The sequence below is a fragment of the Lissotriton helveticus genome, chromosome 1_1, assembly GCF_964261635.1.
Source record: "Lissotriton helveticus chromosome 1_1, aLisHel1.1, whole genome shotgun sequence".
NCBI classification, from domain to species: domain Eukaryota; kingdom Metazoa; phylum Chordata; class Amphibia; order Caudata; family Salamandridae; genus Lissotriton; species Lissotriton helveticus.
In genome coordinates, this window is record NC_136057.1 from 361,528,327 (window position 1) to 361,552,264 (window position 23,938).

At 43.8% G+C, this 23,938-nt stretch overlaps 1 protein-coding gene across 3 annotated transcripts in view; it reads left to right on the plus strand.

Annotated features, from left to right (window-relative positions):
• LOC144808610 (adenosine deaminase 2-like) overlaps positions 1–23,938 on the plus strand; it is a 773,449-nt gene that overhangs the window by 635,837 nt on the left and 113,674 nt on the right. For all 3 annotated transcript variants that reach the window (XM_078673649.1, XM_078673650.1, XM_078673648.1), the window contains one exon: positions 11,928–12,036. In XM_078673649.1, the coding sequence (XP_078529775.1) occupies positions 11,928–12,036 (109 nt within the window). The remainder of the gene's footprint in view (positions 1–11,927; positions 12,037–23,938) is intronic.

The following is a 23,938-nucleotide window of genomic DNA, read 5'->3' on the forward strand; positions in this document are numbered from 1 at the left end:
TCAAGTTTCACCTGGAATCCCGTCCCCGTTACTCGAACTTAACACAGCGCCAGCTAACGTCAAAGAGTCTAGCTCCGATAGAGACAGGGGGGCCAGGGAAGGCGCAATACAAAAAAAGAAGAGGGGGGGGCAGAACAAAGTAGGAAATGGGATAAAGATAACAAAATCCAATCCACCGAGGGAAAACGGGGCGAAAGGAGGCACCACAGATATTAACTTAGAGAAGCCTGGTATAACAATTTCCCCCTTAGTTCACAGTCAGACGGACGTTTTAGCAGCTACAAATTCCATCTTAGTGGACAATTCCAGAGATGATATCACACTGGCGGATATTGGCACACTCTTTAGGTCCTTACTGAGCCCTCTCGAAGCCCGCCTGATTAAGATCGAAGCTAGGTTAGTCAATATTGAAAAATCTACTGTTCAATTAGCTGACTCGATGAAACCCGAACTCAATGGAGCCAAAGGGGGCCCTGATCCAAAGTTCAAAAAGGTTAGTGAATCTACCTCAGCCTCAAATAAAAAGCTAATTACTATTGATTCTCAAAATCCACAACCCAACCTAAATAAGACATCGCAACTCCCGACTAGCCCCATCATAAATACTGCTCCTTCAAAAACTCAGCAGATATCAAATTTAGGCCCAATCACTAGTCCCACATCCAAAGATTCTGCTCCTATCCCGACTGACACTAAGGGTGATTCAACATTCCCGGGAGGAAAACACCATCCGATTCGAAAATCCAAACCTGTCAACCTCCCTCCGAAGGTATCCCCCTACACATTGATTCTGGCAGGGGTACCCAAACTAAAATCCATGGTAACTGAATCAAATTCTTCACTTAGGAACTAGGTTATTAGCTGGTTATTCATATATAGACCACTTCCGAGAGGTACAACCAGTGACATTTCCATGGTGAGGCGGGTTCCATGGGTGGGATATTCTAGAAAATCAATTAGGGGAGGCTGTATTTTGGTCACTTTCAGAGAGCCGGGCACAGCTGCTTACATTTGTGACTGGGCTTCTGACGACCAAGGCAGTAACATCCAAGCCCTTCCCCTCTCATTCTTTTATCCCTCAAGTTTATATAATTTGGAGGATCAGAGATGGGGGCAACATCAAGAGTTGCTGGATGACTGGGAGAGCCGTCACAGGGAGAGAAGCGTACCATTACATCATAGGGGAAGACCTTTTGACCACTTCTTACCGTATGGGGAGGAGGAGGGTTGGGAGACCATTACCAGGAGGAGGGGCGGGGGCCGAGGAATCACGAGAGGGATTCCGGGGCCTCATAGAATGCACTACCCAGCCCACTTTCCCACCCACAATAGATACAGCAGCCTGGAAATGGTGGATTGACGCTCTGAGATTCAGGGGAGTGAACTTCCCGTACCCCATTGGATAGGGAATGGCACAACCCCGGAACAAACACCACACACAAAGGCACAAAACGAATTAACACCGAGTCTAGCTTTGGAGCCTAGTCTAGTGGACTTAAATGAGACCTACACCAACACAAGATTCACTCTGAGGCTTTCGCCCCCTCCCCAGATGGTTACCTTGGAGACTAGCGGTGTCAATACTACCGTTAATGGTCCATCTATCACTAAATCACATCCCATGACTCTGATTTCATGGAATGTCGCTGGATTGGCCAGTAAAATTGATTGTCCTGAGTGGGTTGCTTTTATTAATACAAAAAATATACTACTCTTCCAGGAGACTTGGGCCCGTGAGGAACTCCCATTTCAGGGATATGCAATATTCTCTAAACCCGCCAAGTGGGGGGGAAGGAGCAGGCCATCTGGAGGACTGGCAACTTGGGTAGCATCAGACCTAGGATGCCAGGCTAGCTGCCTGGAGACAGACTCCGATGATATTCTAGCCGTCCTATTAGAGTGGCCAAATTCTATCAAACTGGTCATTGTAAATGTATATTCAAGACCGGTACCCATGTCAAGAGAATCCAAGACTATAGAGGAACTCTCTGCGTTCCTAGATGGCATCCCATGGGAACTTCACTGCCTGGTGGGAGGTGATCTAAACTCCCAGTTTGAACCACTATCAGGCCTACGAGATGGCCCCTCCCTCGAGGAAGATTCTTGTTGGCTTGTCCCGGCGACGGTGGCGCCCCCTCCCAGAGCCTGGTCTCCCCTTGCCCTGCAGATAACAGCCCTTACCCTAAATCAGGGTCTGAGGGCCTGTAACGGGCGTTGTAAATCAGACACGCCAAGTATCTGCACCTACAACAAATCTGGTAGCGAATCGAGACTGGACTATATCCTTGTCAAATTATCAATGTGGCCCCAAATAGTTGACTTTAAAGTCATTGAGAGATGGGATAGTGACCACAACGCCCTGGAAGTTTTTTATGCCTTACCGGGGAATGAAGATATGCTGCTTGGTCCAAACAAAGACAAGTCAGGTCTTCTACTAGAAAACAACCGGAGAAAAGTCAGGTGGGAGAAACTGGCTACTAGCGTTGAGAAGTTATCAAAACTATATGCAAGAATTATCCCGCTCTTAGAGAGGGCTTTCGAGATAGGGATGAATGTTGGAGAAGGGGCAAATAGAGAAATGTTGGCCCAGACCCATGCAGAACTAATCAGTTCCCTGGAGCTAGATTTATTTTCAAAAGCAGGGGCAAAAAAAGGACCAACAGTTAAGAGGACCTGGTATAACGCCTCCTGCAGGGACTCAAAAACCAAATTGCTCCTCGCAATTAAGGGGCGCAAAAGCAGGGAGGAAATTCAATCGATGAGAAGGTCCTATAGGAAGCTTTTGGTGAATGCTAGGGCTGAGTGAGATCAACAATATTGGGAAAACCTTGCAATGTCACTTGCCATCAGAGACTCGTGTAAATTCTGGCGAACAGTGTCCAATGGATCAGAGGACTTATCTCCAGCAATAGAGCCTAACATAGCTCCCAGCCTATGGCAGAGTCACTTTCAGGCATTGTATTCATTGGAGGAAGGGTCTCCAAACGTAACAAACAGCACGATAGTGCCAGACCCAACTGGAGACCCCATTACTGAAAAAGAGGTGAGGGTGGCTATAGCTGGGTTGGCTGCACGGAAAGCCCCTGGCCTTGATGGGGTACCCGGGGACCTATTTAAGCAGGAACCAGGGATATGGGCCCCTTACCTCACGATGATATTTAACGCTGTCCTGGGGGGAATGGAGGTGCCGGATACTTGGCTGGGAGCAGAAGTGGTTCCTATTTTCAAAAAGGGCTCCCCACTGCTCCCAGCCAACTATCGTCCGATCAGTCTCATTGATATATCCCAAAAGCTCTTTGGAAGACTGATCCTGGACCGGCTAGAGAACTGGATAGAGGAGACGAGTATCCTGACTCCCTACCAGGCGGGTTTTAGACAGGGGGTCTCCACAATAGATCAAATCTTTAGACTGAACCTTTTATATTGGAGGACAGCACTAATTGAGGGCGGCACCTTGTATACTATTTTTGTAGACCTGCGTGCCGCCTTCGATTTGGTACCTAGAGTAAAACTGTGGAAAGTTTTGGAGGAGATGAACGTCCCGGGAGACATCTTGGCAATCCTGATGAGATTACACCATAACAACTATGCCCGCGTTAGGTGTGGCAGAGGTGGCAATCTTACCGAAAGGTTCCCCGTTCGCAGAGGGGTGAGACAGGGTTGTGTGCTTGCACCAACCCTGTTTTGCCTCTTCGTGAACTGGGTAATTGCTCACCTGACCAGGATTCCCAACACTGATGCCCCAAAATTGACTGGCAGCAGGGTGCCCGCAATTATGTTTGCTGATGACACCCTGCTGCTGTCCAAATCCCCAATGGGCTTACAACGAGCCTTGGATGGGTTTATGCAGTTCTGCTCAGAGCGGGGACTCGAAATTAACCCACAAAAAACAAAATACATGATTCTCAATCCTAAGCCCCACAACCGCCCTCCGCCCAAGTTGGGAACAGTTCAACGGGAATCAGTACAGACAATTGAATACTTGGGGATCACTCTTAATGAAAACCTAACGTGGTCGGCCCACCAGTCAAAAGTTACCATCAAATTGGCACAGTTGGTGGGTGGTACTATGAGATTAGTGAACAAATCTCCCTACCGGCCACTTACCCCCATTATTCACATCTACAAAGCACAGGCCCGGGGGGTGTAACGTACGGGGGCGAGCTGTGGGGCCATATTCCATCATCTAAACTATTAACTATTGGGAACAAATTTCTGAGACAGATTGTTGCCCTTCCACAGAGTACTCCATTACTCCCTCTCAGGCTGGATATGGGCCTTCGACCAAAAACGGAGGAGCTGGGGTTCAAACCCTTAGCTTTCTGGCGGCGTCTATGGAGTAGTCCAGACCTTTCAAATTACAGAGCTGAGTTACAGGAATTTTTACAGTTACCCAACGCCATAAGAACACCCTGGCTGACTTACATCAAGAGAACTTTCGAGGCAATCGGACTCTCTGAACTATGGCTGGACCCAGCAAATACTTGTACTAAGATCCCTAAAAAGGTACTCGCAAGAGCTTATTACGATCACATGCTCCTTAGAACGGCTGAAGGTACCCGTGATGGATCATTATCAAACCAGTTTATAAAAATCAAAGATTCTTACCAACTAGAAAGTGTCCTAGATGCCATGACTCCGGTATTAACCAGAAAATTATTCCTCCAATGGAGATATGGAACTCTCCCTCTGGCTTCATTCACAGCATCATGGTCTTGTCGCTCCTCTTCAGAAATTTGCCCGACATGTGCCCACCCAAAGGAAAACGATGTTCATGTGGTTTTCTTTTGCCGGGCCTATGAGAGGAGCAGGAACTACTGGCTAGTCCCCCTGCTCAGAAACTTGGGGTTCAGAACTTTTTTACCAGCGTACAGAGTCTTAAAGACAGATTTAACCCCCACTATTGTTTTTGCACTATCCAAATGTCTAACTTCAATGTGGTACGTTCGATCCCGTTGTATAAAGAGACTTGGAGACTCGGGACAGATTTGAATTATTGGCACATCCCGCTTCTGTATTCTTTTTAACAAACTTCTGATCACTAATGTTGTTTAATGCGTTTTTAAACTTTTTATATGTGTAATGTATATCTTTTATGATCATGTGATCGAAATAAAGATTTTTCGAATCGAAATTAAGAATGAGTTGTCTGTGGAGAATGGTATTCTTCTTAGGGGTACAAAGTTGATTTCTCCAAGCTCGTTAAGGAAAAGATTGATGGATGAGGCTCATCAAGGTCATTTGGGAATAGTAAAGACAAAGGAAAGAAGTCGTAGTTCTTTTTGGTGGCCTGGGATGGATTTGGAGATTGAAAGAGAAATCAGGGAATGTTTACAATGCAAGGTTAGTGATAAAATTTTAGTTTCACGTACTGCTCCCATGATTTGTCGCAAACTTCCGAATGGTCCGTGGGAAGATATAGCTATTGATATTGTTGGTCCACTTTCAGGTGAACATCGGACTCCTTTTTTGATAGTTGTAATTGATCTTTATTCAAGGTGGGTTGAAATTTCTTCTGTTTCAGAAGTTACTTCTTCATGTGTTATTGTTTTTTTGAAAGCAATTTTTAAAAGAGAGGGTTTTCCGAAGACTCTTTTGTCAGACAATGGACCGCAATTTTGTTCAGGAATGATGTCAGATTTTTTGATTTCATGTGGGATTAAACATAAAAGGTCTTCGGTTTATCACCCAGAGACCAATGGTACAGTAGAAAGATTTAATCGTGTGATAAAGGAGAATATACAACTTTCTAGGGTTAATGCGTTAGATTGGAGGGAAGAGTTGCAAAAGTGTATTCTAGCTCATAGATTTTCACCACAAATGTCTACCATGAGAACTCCATTTGAATTGTTTAAAGGAAGGACTCCTAATACCAGTTTGAGTCCGGCTTGGATGTTCTGGGGTAAAGGGGTGAAGGATAATGGTATAGGTGAATGGAGGCAAAGGGAGGAGAACTTACAATTAAAGAATAAATTGTTCTTTGATGAAAGAAAAAGGGTAAGGGAAAGTAAAGTTGCGGTTGGAGATGAAGTTAAGGTCAGAGCTCCAGTAGGTTCTTTGTCCTGGTCCAAATACTCTTCTCCCATGAAGGTCATTAAATGTTTTAGTAATTCGGTCAAATTGGAAAATGGGAAAATATAGAATTTGAATCGTGTTGCCATTGTTAAAAAATGTGATTGTGATTTGGATTCTTGTACACGTCATTCTGTTTCTTATAATAACCCTGAAGTACCTGTTAATAGATTCAGCACACGTGTAAAGAAAGTTCCAACATATCTCAAGGATTACATCTCTTGAAAGTTTCAGCATTTCATTATGCTATGTTTGTTTGCTCTGCATATTGTTTCATTCTGCAACTTTGATGATTTATTATGTAGATGTTTCATAACCATTTTATCTGTAAGTTCTACTTTATTATAAGAAAGAGGATGTGTAGTATTCTTCTTATGTCTATTACATGTCTGTTCATGGAACATGGAATGTTGAAGTGAGGAATATTCCTGAGAGATCAGTTGCTGCCTGGTAGCTGATGGTTAGGGTGTTATTAATAAAACCTACTTGAACCTACAATATACTTTTGCTGTTATTTACAACTTTACACCTACCACGCCGGTTCAGGATATTATCCCAATAGCTGACCAGCTTCAAATATCCACATCTGTACAAGCAAGTATAGTGTCTAATTATAATTCTCCCGAAAGACCAAACACTAGACAGAAGCGAGGGAAGTTACAGGGTGCCATACCGAAGAGGAAGCGGGGGGCTAATGAACCCAGTGGAGGAAGGAGACCCAAAGTCGCCAAACAAGCCAGTAACAGCAACTTACTATCAACAGATTTGGGTGATGTGTCTGTGAACCAATCAGGATCATCAGGGCCTACACTGCTGCCTGTATCGATTCCGGGTGCTTCTAAACCTGCTGGTACAGCTATGGTATTGGCGGACTTTGATCTCGATAAACTTGGCCTTTTATTAACGTCTTCTTTTAAATCTCTTGAAGACCGGCGTCTACAAATTGAACTATGCCTAGCCAAGATTGAGGATGTGACATTGAACATTGTGGCCAATACCAGGCTAACTGAGTCGCCCTTGGGTACTGGTCAACAGAATCCTGTAAAGAGGGGGGGGGGTGTCGCTTATGCCTTTATTCCAAGCACCATCTTCCTCAAGGGGGCATATAGTTAAGCCGCCAGCTCACACGTTATTACCCGCTGTTACAACTATTGTGGGGGATGCTGCCAAATCTACTGTTAAGTCTATTGATTCCACCCAGTGTGTACCTGATTCTGTCTCATCCAGGAAGTTGATAGTTGACTTACCTTCCAGAATCGAGCCCGTACACTGTTGTCTTAACAGGGGTACCCGTGTTGAGTTACCCCAATAAGGAAACATATATGTCCCTAAAAAACAAGGCAACAGATTGGTTGAATAGAAATAGGCCACTCCCTCATAATGTCACTTGTGAAATCAGGATGGTACGCAGGGTGCCCTGGATTGGGCATACGCCAAAAAATATACAAGGCGATTGTGTGCTCTTAAACTTCAGGGACCCTCGCATCGTGGGCCACATTTGTAAAGAGGTACCTTTTAATAACGGACCATCGATTCAACCTCTTCCATTATCCTATTTTTACCCTCCATTTCAGAACTTAGATAGGGAAGGGGACTGGTCCTTAGTAAGGCATCGGGGCAGAGGTAGGGGGGCCGGTGATTGGCATGAGCATCCACGTAGTTTTAGTCAAATACACACACAAAACAGGTACAGTGGACTAGAGATGGTTGATTGACTCTTATACCCTGGTGATATCTCCCCCGGAGTCTCGGACAATGGAAGAACAGCACATTTTGAGAGAGCGACTGAGGTCGGAAATGTTCGAACACCATGTGCCCCCGCCCAGTCGCATGGGTTAGTAATGTAGCTATTAACGTCCCTTGTCCTGAAAGTTCCGCCCCCAGTAGAATCCAAGGTTCTGGATCACAATGTAATCTCCTGGAATATTGCTGGGTTAGCTGGAAAAGTCAAGGATCCGACTTGGATAGCCTTTATAAGATCCTTTTCAGTGATATGTCTGCAAGAGACTTGGCTGGTAGAGAGTGATATATTTTTAGAAGGTTATAAAAGTTTTTTTGTACCAGCAGGGCCGTCACGAAGTGGCAGAGCTAAAGGGGGATTGGCTGTGTACATTGATTTAGCACTGTCCTGCACGGCCAAAACATTTCCTACTTACAACAATGACATCCAAGTATTAACGGTTAAAAGAGGGACGGAAACTCTATCCCTAATTAACTTTTACAATGCTGTAAACCCAAAAGGGGATTGTAGAGTTGTTGATCTGGGTAACTTTGTTAGGTCCCACTGTGAGAGCCTTTCCCATCGAATCCTCATTACAGGGGATTTCAATGTACGACCCTGCGGGAACCCAAAGAATACTGAAATTAGATCACTGGGCTGTCATAGGATGAGGGGCCTACATTTTGAGCATACTTGCCGGGGTGACCTATTGAACCAGCTCATAAACGAATTTGATTTAATTCCAGCCATGTCCCTGGCGGATGATCGTAGTTTTTAACCAGTACCTACATATAAAGGCTACATGGGGGGATCTTATATTGATCATATTCTCCTCTCTAGTGGCCTCTGTACAGCCTTATTGAGTTTTGAAATTCAGGAGAACCAACACAGTGATCACAATCCAGTTTGTATTCTACTTGGTGGTAACCTTTTAAAACTACGGGGGAAAATACAAGATGGTGGCATTCTTAAATGCACGGATGGAAGGCGACGCCTAAAGTGGGCCAAGGTGAACTCTGGCCAATTATATGAAAAGATTAATAATTCTTGTGCTACCAAGTTATCACTGTGTGTGTCCCCAGCATCCTCCCCCCCAGATATTCTTCAAGCCTTTGATACTATTGCTTCCAAAGTAGGTGAAATGTTAAACGTACCATCCTTGGGCATTGTTCGTAGTGATCCCAAATGGTTTGATCACTTTTGCTCTAGGGCATGTCGTGATTTAAAGGCGGCTCTGAAGATTAGTCCTAGGGATCCGATACAGATCAGGGCATTACGCAACTTATACAATAAGGCCCTGGCTAAACGTAAGTCAGAAGTAACAGATGATATCTGGCAAGATCTGATAGACCCCAGAATTCTTGGTAATAGCGAGAAATTCTGGGGTATTATTAATAAACCTCTTTTTGAGTCGTGGTGATACCTCAGTTGGTGCAAATATAACTGAAGATGAGTGGGTATCCCATTTTAGTATTATTTTTACATTCCACAGTCTGAACCCATGAGAGAAGTACAAGGAGAAAACCCACCACGTTTTACCATGAGTGAGGTTGAGAAGGGCATTACGGGTTGTCAAGTAATAAAGCGCCAGGCCCCGATGGCTTGCCCCCAGACCTTTTTAAATCAAGGGTATCTCTTTGGGCACCTGTCCTTACTGCTGTGCTTAACGCAGCTGCAGAACATGGTTGCCCAAGGTCGTGGGGGACTTCTACGATAGTGCCAGTTTTTAAGAAAGGGGACCGGAATAGCACATCTTGTTACCGGCCGATATCTTTAATTGACTCTGTGGTAAAAGTAGCGGGTGGGGTAATTTTGAACAGATTAACAGCTTGGGCTGAAGAGCATGAGATAATTTCTCCAATTCAATATGGCTTTCGGCCTGGTCACTCCACAACCGCACAGTGTCTTAACTTATATATGGTCTAAGGAAAGTACACCCGAGCGCGCCAGGGTACCATCCACATGGTGTTCATGGACCTCTCCTCAGCTTTCGACTGTGTTAATAGAGGCAAGCTTTGGGATGTCATGGGAAACATGGGTGTGGAGCAAAATCTGGTTCACCTCTTGGCGGACCTGCACCAGGATACCAGGGCCAATGTAAGGTATTCTCAGGACCTTAAGGTGTCTAGGGAATTTGGTGTCCACCGGGGAGTCAGGCAGGGCTGTATTTTGGCCCTGTTCCTCTTTAATTTATACATTAACAATTTGGAAGAGCCCCTATTAAATACTGGTGCGGATTACCCTTTTGTTGGGCGTAAAAGGCTACCTATTTTACTATTTGCGGATGACGCCGTTTTGCTGGCTAGGACCGCAAGAGGGCTTCAAATTGTATTAGAAGCTTTTTATAGCTTTATGAAATCCCGTGATTTATCTATTAACAATACAAAATCTTTCGTAATGCAGGTAGGGCAACGTAATAAGAAGTTGTTTGTATTTCGGGTTAATGAGGAGAAGATCCCGATAACAAAAACCTTTTCATATTTGGGCGTCCTTTTTGACGACCAGCTGAATTGGGGCCCCTCAGTTCAAAGGAAAAGGGGGGCGATAACCCGGGCAAACGCGGCTATCTTTAATTTTACCAGGAAAATGGGCAAACACCCTATTGCTGCCCTGTTAAAGATCTATCAGGCAAGGAGTGTGGCGATAGGCTGTTACGGAAGTGAACTCTGGGGGTATGTGGCAATTAATGACCTTGTGGTGGCAGAAAACAACTTCTTGAAACAGCTGTTGGGGGTCCCCAGGGGAACTTCCAACTTAATAGTGCACGAAGAATTAGGTGTCCCCTTTCTAAGTGACACTATTGCATTACGACCACTAATTTTCTGATTAAAAAGCTGGCTAAATAAGGACCTGCCTTTAAATCACCTACTTATGAGGGAAGCGTTATCCTGGGATAATATGCTTAACATTCCGTGGCTAAAGTATCTGAAAGATTGTTTTTTCAGTATGGGGCATCAAGAACTCTTTTTAAATCCAGATTCAATCAGGGCCGCTGATGTAGAGTATGTGAGGAAAACTTTTTCCCTCTCTCAATACTTGCTTCGCAAAGAGGTGCAATTAAATAAACGTAGTGTTCGGAAATATGTCATCTTGAAAAGTACCTTGCATATGGAGCCTTATTTATCCTGGCCAATGTCGGGCTTTGATCGCCATCTGTTAACTTGGTTCTGACTGGACTTTTTCCACCTAATGTTAGCTGTCCCAAAGGGTTGCCACCGAGGACAAGTGCTAGCAGCCTGCGGCTGCGACAATGAGTCTACGCAGGATTTGGTGCACTTTTTATTTATTTGTTCTTTTTATGATCTACCTCGGAGGTTTTATCTCAAGCCCCTCCTTAAAAAACAGAACTTTTCCCAGGTCAGACCTGCACTTTGTTATTTACAATTACTAAACCCCGAAAGCACTCTATTTGTGACTGGCTTTTTAAAATCAGCCTTAAAATTTAGAAACAGTATGGAGGGTTGATTGCTTAGTACTCCTCTCATTACTATATTTTCCTTACTGTGATTGTTACTTTTAATATGTGCTTTTAGATCATTTTTGTTTTATTGTGTAATTTTATCAATTGTGCTTTTATGGTTGTTTCTGCTTGAATAACCGAATAAAGATTTTGAAATGAAAAACTGTTGAAATAAATAGCTTTTTATTTGAAGTGTTGTATGTCTGGTATTACGGAGAATGAAATAGGGTTGTTGCCAAGCGATACAGCATCCCTGAATCCCTGTTTAGGGACTGCTAGTACTCCACAAGTATTGACGCCACTTCAACTCTGTATTGGGTGGGGTTCTGTGGGGCTACAGAAACCTATATTTCACATTCAAGTGTTGGTGCATTGAACTAAGTTCACTTGTGTCACTCGTGGGAGCGAAAACAAACCTTTTGAGCTGATCCCATGACTCACTGTATGCATCAATGCCAGCTGTGACTGACAGCTGTCCTGAGGTGCTGAATTATGTTAATTAGAATTTCTAGGCGGTGTCAGCACGTTAGACTTTTGACATGTGCAGCTCCTGTTATTTGGGCATCTGCTTCTCTTTCCGTTCTGGTTTGCAGTAAAGTGTGATTTAGGAATGGAGACTCACAGACTAAGTGCTATATGGTGGACAGATAAACATTCTTCCCTTCTTCTGCACAGTCTATGCACGAAGATGGTGGAAACCCTACTTGGTACTTCAAGGATGCTCTGGAAATACCCGCCTCTAAAGGAGTCGACCTGCCTTTCTTCTTCCATGCTGGCGAGACTAGTAAGTACCAGGGAACCATGCACTGCGTCAGTAGTGGCGAGTATGATCATTAGATAGAGTTGTGTCATTAGATGAGTGTGAGAATGACTTACATTTTAAAATGTAATAGACTTCATTTGAGCCTAATTTAAGAGCAATACATCGCACTTGTAAATTAAATGTTTTTTTGTGAAATACCAACTCTGCAATGTTCCACCGCCAACACAGAAATTTTACAGGGCATTCGAATTGTCAAACAACTTTCTGGAACTCACATTTCAACTTCATTGGCTTCCATGGGCACTGGCATCACTGACTGAGGCTCTCAGATGTGGCTAATTTTGGGATAAAATTGGTTAACGGGTACTGTACATAATACATCTACTAGCTCCCATCTACAAACTAATGGATAGACAAGAATGATTCAAACCATGGGACAGTAACCATAATGTTTGTTAATGATCCATCCTACAGAATGGAGCATGTGGTTTTCGTTGGCAGAGATGGCTTACAATAACTCCTTACATTCTTCTATGGGTACTTTTCACTTCCACTGCACCTTTTTGTTTCTTCCTCGTACTAGTGAAAATTGTTCATTACCATACGCTTTTAGTCTCTCATCTGCTAAATCACATTCCAACTATGAGATAACCAGTTTCTGTTGTAAGCCAAAGCATAATATAAACTGATGGGCATATACATGTGGACCACCCATTCTTCATTATGGGAAGGTGGATAGGGTTTGGTTATAAACTATGTTTTTGTCTATACTAGAGGAATACCCATAATGTATCGCTAAGTTTGTAGGTCCCTTACATATCCTAGAAATACTACACCATTAGCAGTGAGATTGCTGTTACCTAATAAGTGGCAAATTCCTCCAAAAGCACGCGTCCCTTATGTAAAACCTATATTGACTTCTGGAGGTAGACCTCCTTCTGCCAAATTGGTAGATGGGTCACCTGAATATGAGGTAGAATGCCATTTTTTAATCCAAGGCACAGTACACGTAACAACAACAGAAATTGTCATTTCTGATTGCCAAATAAACCAGCACCCTCACCATCCTCTCAGTGGAGGGAACCTCCCTGGGTGATAAGGACATTGAGTGAGCAGAAGGACTGGAATTCTAGATGCTATTGTAGTCCTTTGTCTAAGCTTGAAAACTGCATGCCAAGAAAAGCCATCATTATGCCAGAGTTACCATAGTATCAGTGGTATGCACCGCCATGAAGCCATGGACGTCCACAACAGTTTAAAGGTCACAATAATGAGCAAGATGACTAGCCTCTGGAGGCCAGTAGTAGGACCCAGTATGCAAAGGATGCCTGAAAAACATGTCAGGAAAGACTAACTTCAGGCCACTGGGGCCGCAATTAAGCCAGAGTATCATATGTGTGCAAGGAACGTACCAGGGGCAGCAGCATGCACTTATGAGAAGGCCTTGTATTCCTTGTTTCCACGTTCAATGTATGATGAGGCAGCAGATGTTTAGTTCCTATGTTCAGAACATGGAACGGCTGCCTGGACGGGTGTTCTGCAGTGGTGGGTGGCGAGTGCGGAACGGAAGCTCATGAGGCAAGAAAAATGCCAAACGTGTGCATTTGTCTCATATCTGAAACATGCCATGTCTCTGAAGATGTAGGTGTGGCTAACCATACATATACTTTTTAACTTTACTGCTCTACTACGTGCATGATCCTGTTTTGCTAACTCAAACCAAAACGCGTCTTCAGCGACTGCTAACTATCGCGTACCCCGCATTCGCAATAACAGCATTGAAATAAACCACACAAAAACCAAGGCATCATTTTTAGAAAGAAAACCGCAGACAGTGGAAAGTTTCATCTAAATGGACAATGGCTATCGCTAAGCACAAAGCATAAATCTATGTGCATTTATGAGCCAAGGTACTTTTAACACTCATCTGACCTCCCTTAAAGCTAAAGACAACAGCCTCATGTTTGGCAATAGTCTACGAGGTCCAAGCCTAGATACCTTACTTCAGCTGATGAAAGCCAATGTAACTGCAACGCTGACTTATGGGAGCGAAATCACCCTGGTCAAGGAGGCCACCCTGCTAGGTAATCATCACTTGGATTTATAAAACAGTTCTCTATTTGCCAAAGAGAGCATCGGCCGCACAAATAAGGCTCAAATTCAATATTATAAAGCAGACCTAGACCAGTAGCAGTTCCTCTTTAAATGTATGGCTTAGTTTGGCGAGACTTAAGCAGTTCGGGATCTGCCTCACCTTACAACTGATATCTTCATGATAAACTAAGCCAATTTTTAGTTATGGAAGCGTGGGGAAAAAAATCTTCCACAGCCAGCCTTCCAGAGACTTGCATCAATTAGAGCAAAAAAGCTGTCAAGGTTAGACCACATGGCTGCACTGAGCAAGCGCCCTCGCACTTGGAAGCAATCAATTCCTATGAATCGTGGAAAGAGCAGCCTTATATTGCCTGCACATACTCGCTGTGGTTAAAATCCAGGTTTGCAGTGCTGAGCCTGGGGGAGTGGGATCTGTGGGGTCATCTCCCGGCATTGCGGAACCACACAACAATAGGATAAATGTTCTGCACAGCAGCCAGAGGAGGCAAACCATCAACCATATCCTCTGTACTTGTCCCTCCTTGCTACAGTTAAGGAAAGTTCCACTTCTCAGAGGCTTTCACCGCCTGGGGGTTTGAAGTTGCTGTCAGGCATCAATTGCCAGCCTAGACCCCGGGAGCACGATGTTAAATATCAAGGTAGTCAAGTTCCTCAAAGCTGCTGCAGGTAAGTTAGGTACCGCCAACATCAATACAGCTCTGGAAGTGGGACTTTACAATGGATTTACTGCCCAATGCTGCTTCCTGTGAGCCTGTCCTTCTAGTACTTTATTTCAACGAGCAGTACTTTGACATGTTGTCTCTCTTTTGTCTCTGTACCTTGGCACTTTCTCATAATGCATGCCCAACTTTGCGGTCTTACTAGCCATGTCCCTGTATTGGCACACTGCTTTTAAACGCAGCCCTTTCCTGGCTTGATGCAACTTTTACTCTACTCTTAAAGATCTGGCCCAGCGCCCTACCGCCATTCCTTTGCCACTTTACACTCAAATCAAACTTCCCCAAAGCATTGTGATTTGCCACTTTTAGCGCTCTGCACTTTGGCCTGCGCTTCTTTTTTTATCTTTCTGCTACTTTACAACTTGCATCAGTTATGGCTCAGCTGTTCGCTGCCTCTGCACTCTGCATGCACTTTCTCCTTTGCTCTCTTTACCTGTTATCACTCTATACTTGAATCAACTGCACAATAGATGTCTGGTGTTCTTTACACTTTCTCCAATATTTAAATCTCCTCCCTCACTCAGAGGAATTCGAGGTTTTGTAATTGATTTTTTTAAATTTAACTGTTTGTCATGGTTTTGTAAACAAAATAGTATGTTTTAAATTATTTTTGTCTTCCTGTGCAGATGTAATTTTATTTAAGTTTCAATCGACTGAACATTAAAGGATTTACACACTATATATATTATTATCTAAAATGGCAGATTTCCCTGTGAATGGTACCTGAAGTTCATGAACCAAAATAGAACTAAGCCATTTCCTGTGATATAACTACAGTTCTGCCCACACATAAGGAGACACTGTTAAGTGATGGATATGCCACAATGTATTTTTTGTGTGAAGGCTTTTGTGTTTGCAAAGGGCCAGATTCACGGAACAGGGTGGTTTGTGACCGCAAAAAGGCCTTTTCTTATTAACAAAATAATAAAAATTCAGTAACATGTTACAAAATCACTATTTAGGTTTGTGTTCAAATACCAATTCAGTATTTGTAAGGGGTGTGTTTAGGGCTTTTCTATCAAATATTAAATCAGGTTGGTATGTATTAATGTTTTGCGTAAACTGGTATCAAAATATTAATAGTTTTTAGACTACCTTCACTGATAAGTCATTCACAAACAGGAAGGGGTCCTATTGACAATGCTGAAACCGACCACTGAAAATGGGCTGCAGTTTAAAAATTGCATTTTTCAAAAGCAATCACATACATGGTGGTCTGCTGACCTCATCAGGCTACCATCCATGTGATGGCAGCAATTCCTAGTGGGTTGAAACTTGCGACGTACTTCATTAATATTCCTGAGGCAGGTCGAATTGTGACCCACTAGGAATCAGTATTTTGTAAACCGATGCATTAGTTCATAGGTTAGTTAACAAAATATCACACTGATTGCAAAAGGTTATGTGACGGAACCATGCATGCCAATATCACGCATGCCAGTTCAACGCGATTTTAACCACACAAGTCTTAACCACGCATATGTCTTTACCATGCATGCCTTTACAACAAAATATGCGATGTTAAGGCATGTATGCCAAAGACCTATGCATGGTTAAAACTTACCTATATAACCTGAGCCTTGCCCCTGCCATGAGCCCTAAAATGCCCCCAGGGGCAAAAATCTACTTTGACTCCATCTCACCCAACCCCTGTCCCCTGCCCTGAGCCCTAATACGCCCCAGGGCAAAAATATACCCTGACCCCAGCCCCCCCCCCGCCCTGAACCCTAAAACGACCCCTAAGCCCTAAATAATATTCCACCCTAGAAAACTTCCCCAAGCCACCCGAGCACTAAATACTTCCCCGACCCCCCTGTGCTCTAAAAACTTTCCCTGACCGCCTCAGCCTTGAAAACTACCCCAACACTTAAAAATTACCCTCCACCACCCATACCTGTCCCCAGCCCCACTTACTTCACTGCGTCCTCTCCTGATCCTTCCTCTTCCTGGGCCCACCCATTATTGACATCTAGAGCGCATATATGCCTTAGCCAACCATATGTGTGTATTATTCGGATAAAATTATAAATGGATCCAAATAGCGTGATAGAAACTCTTCATGCAATGTGTGAACAAGTTAAAAATGAGCTGACCTCCTCACTTAAACTCCAGGAACAAAAGAAGTTGTTGGTCTTGATTTGTCAGGATGTTACTTCATCATGGCGAGGCGAGGGAGGAATCTTGGAGTCATCTTTGACAGCAAGCTGACATTCAACCTTCATGTCAACAAGGTTGTCTCCTCTGCTTTCTTTATCTTAAAGAAAATTAAGAAATTGCTGCCTTACCTCCCTATCTCAGCCGGGAAGACCCTAGTTACCACTTTGGTATTTTCCAAAACGGATTATGGAAATGCCCTTCTTCTCAATTCTCAGAAACTTGGGCTGTCTAAGCTACAGTCAGTACAGAACGCGGCTGCCAGAATTCTTTTACACATTCCTCGCCGCCAGCCCACCACTCTCGCCATTCGCCAGCTTCATTGGCTCAGAGTGGAGAGCCGAATTAAATTTAAGGCCCTCTGCATTGCCTATAAAGCAGTACATGGCGTCGGACCCAAGTTTCTGACTGAGGCTTTTCAGCTCTACATCCCCAAAAGGTCACTGAGATCCGCCAATACTTGCCTCCTACCAGTACCGCGCACAAGGACGGTAAATTGGGGAGACAGACGCTTTCTGGTTGCCGTACCAAAACTTTGGAACCTTCTGCCACTGGGTATTAAAAACGCCCCCAACCTGTTGAGTTTTCGGAGGCTCTTAAAGACATGGCTGTTTAACCAGTGAATCTTGTTGTTGCAGTCCTGTTAGCTCATACTTGCGCCGAGACACCTTCGGGTATTTGTTTGCGCAATAAAAATCTCATAAATAAATGACTTTAGAATGGTGTAACTGATTAAAAATACCAAGGTTCATAGAGGGCCTGCCTTGGCAGTTCAAGCTAAACTGTGCCTTCTGGAGTAGGGCCAATACTGATTTGCATATGACTGGGTCTAATCTTTTTTTTTTGTTCAAAAAGGTTTTTATTGGTTGTTTCAGCAGTAACAAACAGTAATTAGAACCAGTAGTACATCTATGTTCAGAAGTGTACAGTTTGAAAGCGCCACATAATGCGTTACAACAGTAGTCAATGGAAAATTCAAGAGTACGGTAACCAATAACTCTCGCCGAAGGTAACAGAACATGTATCGCACACTCATCAAGCATTTAGAGACAGATATTGTATAGCCCCGGCTACACGGTAAAGGGTACCATGAAAGGCGATACGGTGATGGGAGAATGCAAGTGCTAGTGCCTGTGAAGCAAAAACAGTGGTCGACTATCTTAAGGTGGCTTATGCGTCGTAAAGTAATTATCAAGGGTTGACCACAGTTTTCTCGTGGGGGGACGCCACGGCGTCTGTTGAAGTGCGATGTTATCTGCACCGCGTAGACTGATAATCCAGTTCAACCACCCTGAGAAGTTGGCCTTATTGGTATCTTTCCAGTTACTAAGGACTGTCTTGATCGCCGCCGTGAGGAGGAGGTCGAGTAAGGCCCTATCTTCTATTTCAAGGGAAGGGTCTTGGGTGAATCCGAAAACAAGATAGGGGAGCTCCTTAATCGGTGTAATGTGGAATAATTTTGATATAAATTCAAATATCTTCTCCCAAAACTGTGTTACGCAGTCGCACTCTAAGATAATATGAGATAGATCACCCTCCGCGTGCTTGCAGTTCCAGCAGAAGGCGTCTGTGGTAATATTATGTGCAAATAATCGCGCCGGTGTCCAGAAGGCCTTGTGCAAGAGCCAGTATTTTGTTTGCGAAAGTGTGGGGCTGATTTTGTGTCTCATACAGGATATCCATGTATTGGTCCAATCCATCTCTGTAATAGGCTTGGACGCAAGGTTGTCCCAGAATTGTGTAATTGGGGTAATGAGGCTAGAATGTTGAGGGCGACTAAGTTTATAGAGGGCAGAAACCTGGTGTCCCAGCCTGTTCACCCTGGCTAGGTATGAAGGAAGGGAGGGTGTAGTTCGGGAGAGTTTGGCTTTGGTCAGTGCTGTTTTTACGTCAATTGGTTCGAGGTCGTATTTGGTTTGTAGGTCACCGAATGGGACAGGGTATGATCCCGTAAACAGCTGATACGGAAAAAGTATGCCTTTTTTGATCCATGATGTAATGTGTAGGGGTTTACCTTTATATAAAATGTTACGGTTGTCCCATAAGGATTCCCAGCGTGATCCTCGAATGCTGTTTTCCAGGAGTCTGTCAAATTTTAGAAGAGCACATTTTGTGTTATGGAATATTGATTTGGAGTGGGTTAGTCTATTCAAATTAGAAGAGAAGGCCGCGCTAGGGGAGATACCCTCTAGAATCTCGTTCTCAATTTCTAGCCAAACTGGAGTATAGTCAGGTGAAGGCGAGAGCCAATGGGCTCCCTGCTTGGCGAGAAAGGCGGTTTCATATCTTCTGAAATCAGGTAGGTTGACCCCACCAGCGGTTTTGTCTAAGCGGAGTTTTTTTATGCTGATTCTGGCTCTTTTCCCTTTCCAAAGGAAGTTTGATATAGTCATGTCTAGTTTGTGGTAGAAGTCAGGCGTAAGAGTAAGAGGGAGCATAGATAGGAGATAATTAACCAGTGGTGATATCATCATCTTAATGGTCTCCACTCTACCCCACCACGTAATGAAGCGAGGGGACCAACCCTCCAAAAGGGTTTTGATTTTGTTTAAGGTTAACTTTTCATTCCGTTGGAGGGTCTCCATAAGGGAGTCGCCGAATTCAATTCCAAGGTATTTCACAAATTCTGTTTGCCAGCAAAGCCCTGAGTTCCCTAGTACCTCTTTGGCTGTTAAAATATTGAGTGGTTTGACCTCAGATTTATCCCGGTTGAGCTTGTATCCCGAGTATGTGGAGTATCTGTCAATGGTGGACATTAGTGCAGGGATAGAGGTATCTGGTGATTCTGTCACAATCAGGATATCGTCCGCATAGGCGGCAAGTTTGACGCACTTATTCCCAAATTTCACACCTTTAATGGATTCGTTGTTTTTTATATTAGCTATTAGGGGTTCCATTGCTAACAGGAAGAGCGAAGGGGAAAGGGGGCAGCCCTGCCTCGTCCCCTGCTCAAGGGAGAAAGGGTCTGATAATGATCCATTTATGGCAATGCGTGCGGTAGGTGAGAGATACAGGGCCATTACCAAGTTAATGAATGTGTCCCCAAGATTAAAGACGGACATACAGCTCTTAAGGAAAAGCCAGGACACTCTGTCGAACGCCTTTTCTGCGTCAAGAGTAATAGCAACTGCGGGGTCTGCGAGCAGTCTGGCTTTTTCAATGACGTGACAGAGTAGTCTTGTATTATCGTTGGACATGCGCTGCTTCATGAAGCCTACTTGCGACGTACTAATTAGTTTTGGTAGTTGCGAGTTTAGTCGTGTGGCTAGGATCTTTGCATATATCTTGCAGTCTAAGTTGATTAGGGAGATCGGTCTGTAGTTTTTGGTTAACAGTGGGTCTTTGCCGTCTTTAGGAATGACTATAATGGTGGCTTCACTCATCGATTTTGTTATACCTTTCGTTACATTAAAGGACTTAAACAGTTTTAAGAGAGTCGGGCTCAGCGAGTTCGTTAGTTCTTTGTAGAAACTGGCGGAGAAACCGTCAGGGCCAGGTGCCTTGTTACCTTTAAGGGTTTTAATAGATGTTGTTACCTCTTGTAGGGTGAACGGAGAGTTCAGAGTGGCATTATCCGTGTCATTGAGTTTAGGTAGGCCTAATGAGTTTAGGTACTTATTACACTCTTCCGAGTCAAAGCACAAATTATTTTTATACAGGTCTTGATAGAATGATTTAAAGGTATGTAAGATTAGGTCCTGTTTTGTTTGGACGATATTATTACTATCTTTCACTGAGGCGATATTGAATTGTTTTTGTTTGTGTTTTAAGTATGACGCTAAGACTTTACCAGCTCTATTACCTTCGCATGTCCTAAGAGCCTTGAACTTGTTAACCCAGACCCCCGCTCTTTTGCTGAGTATCGAGTTGTATTCATACTTCAGCTTAGTAAGTTCGTTTAAAATCATATGATTTTGGAGATTTGCAATATGAGTGGCTTCTAGATTTTTAATGTTGACTTCTAGAGTGGTTAAATCCTTGTTTAGTTTTTTATTAGCATGAGCTCTAATTCCTATGATTATACCCCTCAGAGTGGCCTTAAGCGCCTCCCAAACAGTTGCTATGTCCGCGTCATGGGTGTCATTTAAGGCGAGATAGTCTCGGATGGCGTTCTCAATCTTTTGCTTGTTTTCCGGTTCAGAAAATATTTCATCATTGAACCTCCATCTTTTAGGGGGGAGAATGGACCTGGAACCCACTAATTTGGTCTGAATGCTCGAGTGGTCAGAAATCAACCTAGGGGCAATGCTGGTTTCCTCTATGAGGTGTGTGAAGGGGCTATTGACAAGGATATAATCTATCCTTGAGTAGGAATTGTGAGGAGGTGAGTAAAATGTGTAATCGCGGCCGTCAGGGTGTTGGAGTCTCCATGAGTCGTGTAAGTTGAATCTGGAGCATAGACGGTGTAGACTAGTATGTGAGCGGGTCGGTTGGTAGGAACAGGAAGAGTGGCGGTCCGTTATAGGGTCAAGGGGTAAATTAAAGTCGCCTCCCATTATCAGTAATTCTCCCTGAGGTACACATTCTAGGGTAGGGGCCAATGAGTCCCAGAATTCTGGGTCGTCAGTGTTGGGACCGTAAATGTTCATGACGTGGATATGGTCATCGTTTCTTTGCAGGTGAGCCATGATGAAGCGGCCATCCTGATCCTGAGTGTGCGATATTACAGAGATGTTAGATTTTTTAGCTATTAGGGTGAGGACTCCACGTTTTTTGCCAATTGCTGGCGAACAAAGAGTGTGTGAGATCCAATGTTGACTTATCAGTTCAGCGTCATCCTTCGATAATTTAGTCTCCTGCAAGAGGAGGATGTCACCCTTGGATTTTGACAAATATTCTAGAACTTTCCTCCTCTTGACTGGGTGGTTGAGTCCTTTAACGTTAAAGGAGACAATGTTAAGGCCCTCCGTGATAGAAGAATTGTGGGTCATTGATAGCTAGGTCTTCGCTCTTGATCAAGTGGTAGAGCCGTGAACATTAAGCTATAGGATATTAAGTGGATGACAAGTATGGGCGAACGAATTGTTCCCTTAGTATGGTTCTGTCTCGCGTGAGTTTCATCTGTAGTGGCTTTCGCAGGATTATCGTGTCTTGAGTTATCGTGTCTTGAGATCATGTTTGATGTGCTACCTTGGTCAATCATAAGGAAGGTCTCGGATAGCATTACTTCTAAAGCTAAAAAGGTGAGTGGAATCATTAACCATAAACATTGAACACATGCTGAAACAATCCAGAATTTTTTTTTCCCCCTTTCCCCCTCTACCCTCCCCCCCCTTCCTCCCTCCCCCCTGCTCTCCCCACCTCCCTCCCCACCCCCCATCCCTTCCAAAAGAACTTAGGAGCTGCGACGGCATTGCCGTTCATCTGCAACGCAGGAAGGTTTTAGAATGATAGAAATAACAGGGAATAACATCAGTAACATCAAGTTCTTACTGCGCTTAAGGCGCTTTGTTAAGTAACAGTCCGCTTCGGCTAAACATAATAAGCATGTACACATAAAATTGTGATACAGTGAACCTTAAGGAGGACATAAAATTGCCTGAGAGAGTATATCATATAAGCGCATTGGATAGAAGTAGGAGTTAAAAGGGTGTAACTCCATGACTGTTCATTTGTATATACGGTGCAGGGTTGGTTCGTGAAAACAGCCGTGCTCTGAAACAAAGTAATCAGAAGAGGATTTTCTGCAGAGAATGATCTTTCTCACGGGTGATCCCTAAAGATCTATATGAAGTAATGATAGGGATCATATCCCAAAACATTTTGTTCCATTAATGGTTTACAAAACATAGCTTAACACGTGTATTGAGCTGTGGTCTAGGAGCTAAGTATCGTGATAGGAGGTTCAATGAAAACGTCAGTTTACCATGAGTGATCAAGGCTCTGATCCTGAGTGGTCTTACCTGATGGCGACAAACACACCAAAACACAATGAAACAATGAAACTTGAAACTAAGATGGAAGTGTCTACAAGTGACTACAAGTGTCTACAAGTGTCTACAAGGAGATGATTTTGCCAAAAGGTAAGTATTAGCTTGTCTAACCAATTCCAGGAGGAAAACCTGGACGCTGTATTAATAAGACAACACGTTTGAGGTATGAGAATAGAACGATGGGATCAGCCATGACCAGAGTCTGAATTCACATTTTCTAACGAGTTTGTCTTGCGTTTATTCGAGGGGTTGTTTGACAAGTCCATGCTTTGTGAAGTGGAGTCTCCAATGAATTGCGCCAATGCGTTTGGGCTCGTGAAGAATTTCGGTTTGCCTTGAATGGTGATTTTGAATTTCGCCGGGCCAGCGAAAGAGTATTGAATTCCTTTCGATCTTAGTCTTTCTCTTTGTGCCAGGAAGCCCTTCCTGATTTCAAGCGTGTCTTTCGAGTAGTCTTGGGTGAAAGTTATAGTGTGGCCCTCCCAAGTGATTTTATGGTTTCGCCGCGCGAACTGCAGTATAGCTTCTGTATGTTGATGCCTTAATGGTTTGCAGATCAGTGGGCGCGGGCCTCTGTAGCCATGAGGGATATAGCTCGGCACCCTATGGGCTCTGTCGAGTTCAAATTCGTGGTGGAAGGAAATCCCTGTTATTTTCGGGATCCAAGCTTCTAAAAAGTCCACACAGGAATTCGCGTCTTTCTCTGCATTTTCCGGGATTCCAAAAATGCGCACATTTCCCCTCCTGTTTCTGTCTTCCAACTCCGATACCTGGCGTCTGAGCTGGTCCGTTGATCCCTGAATTTGCCGCATGGATGCGGAGGCATTTTTGGTTTTATCTTCCAAGTCGCTAATCCTTTGCTCAGCTTCATCTATGCTTTTGTGGACCGAGCTCATGTCAGCTCTAATTGCAGTGAGCTCCAATTGCATAGCGTCAGTATTGGATTTGGTTGATTTTGCTAGATCGTGTACTTCTGCCAGTTTTATCAGGATCACTTCTAGG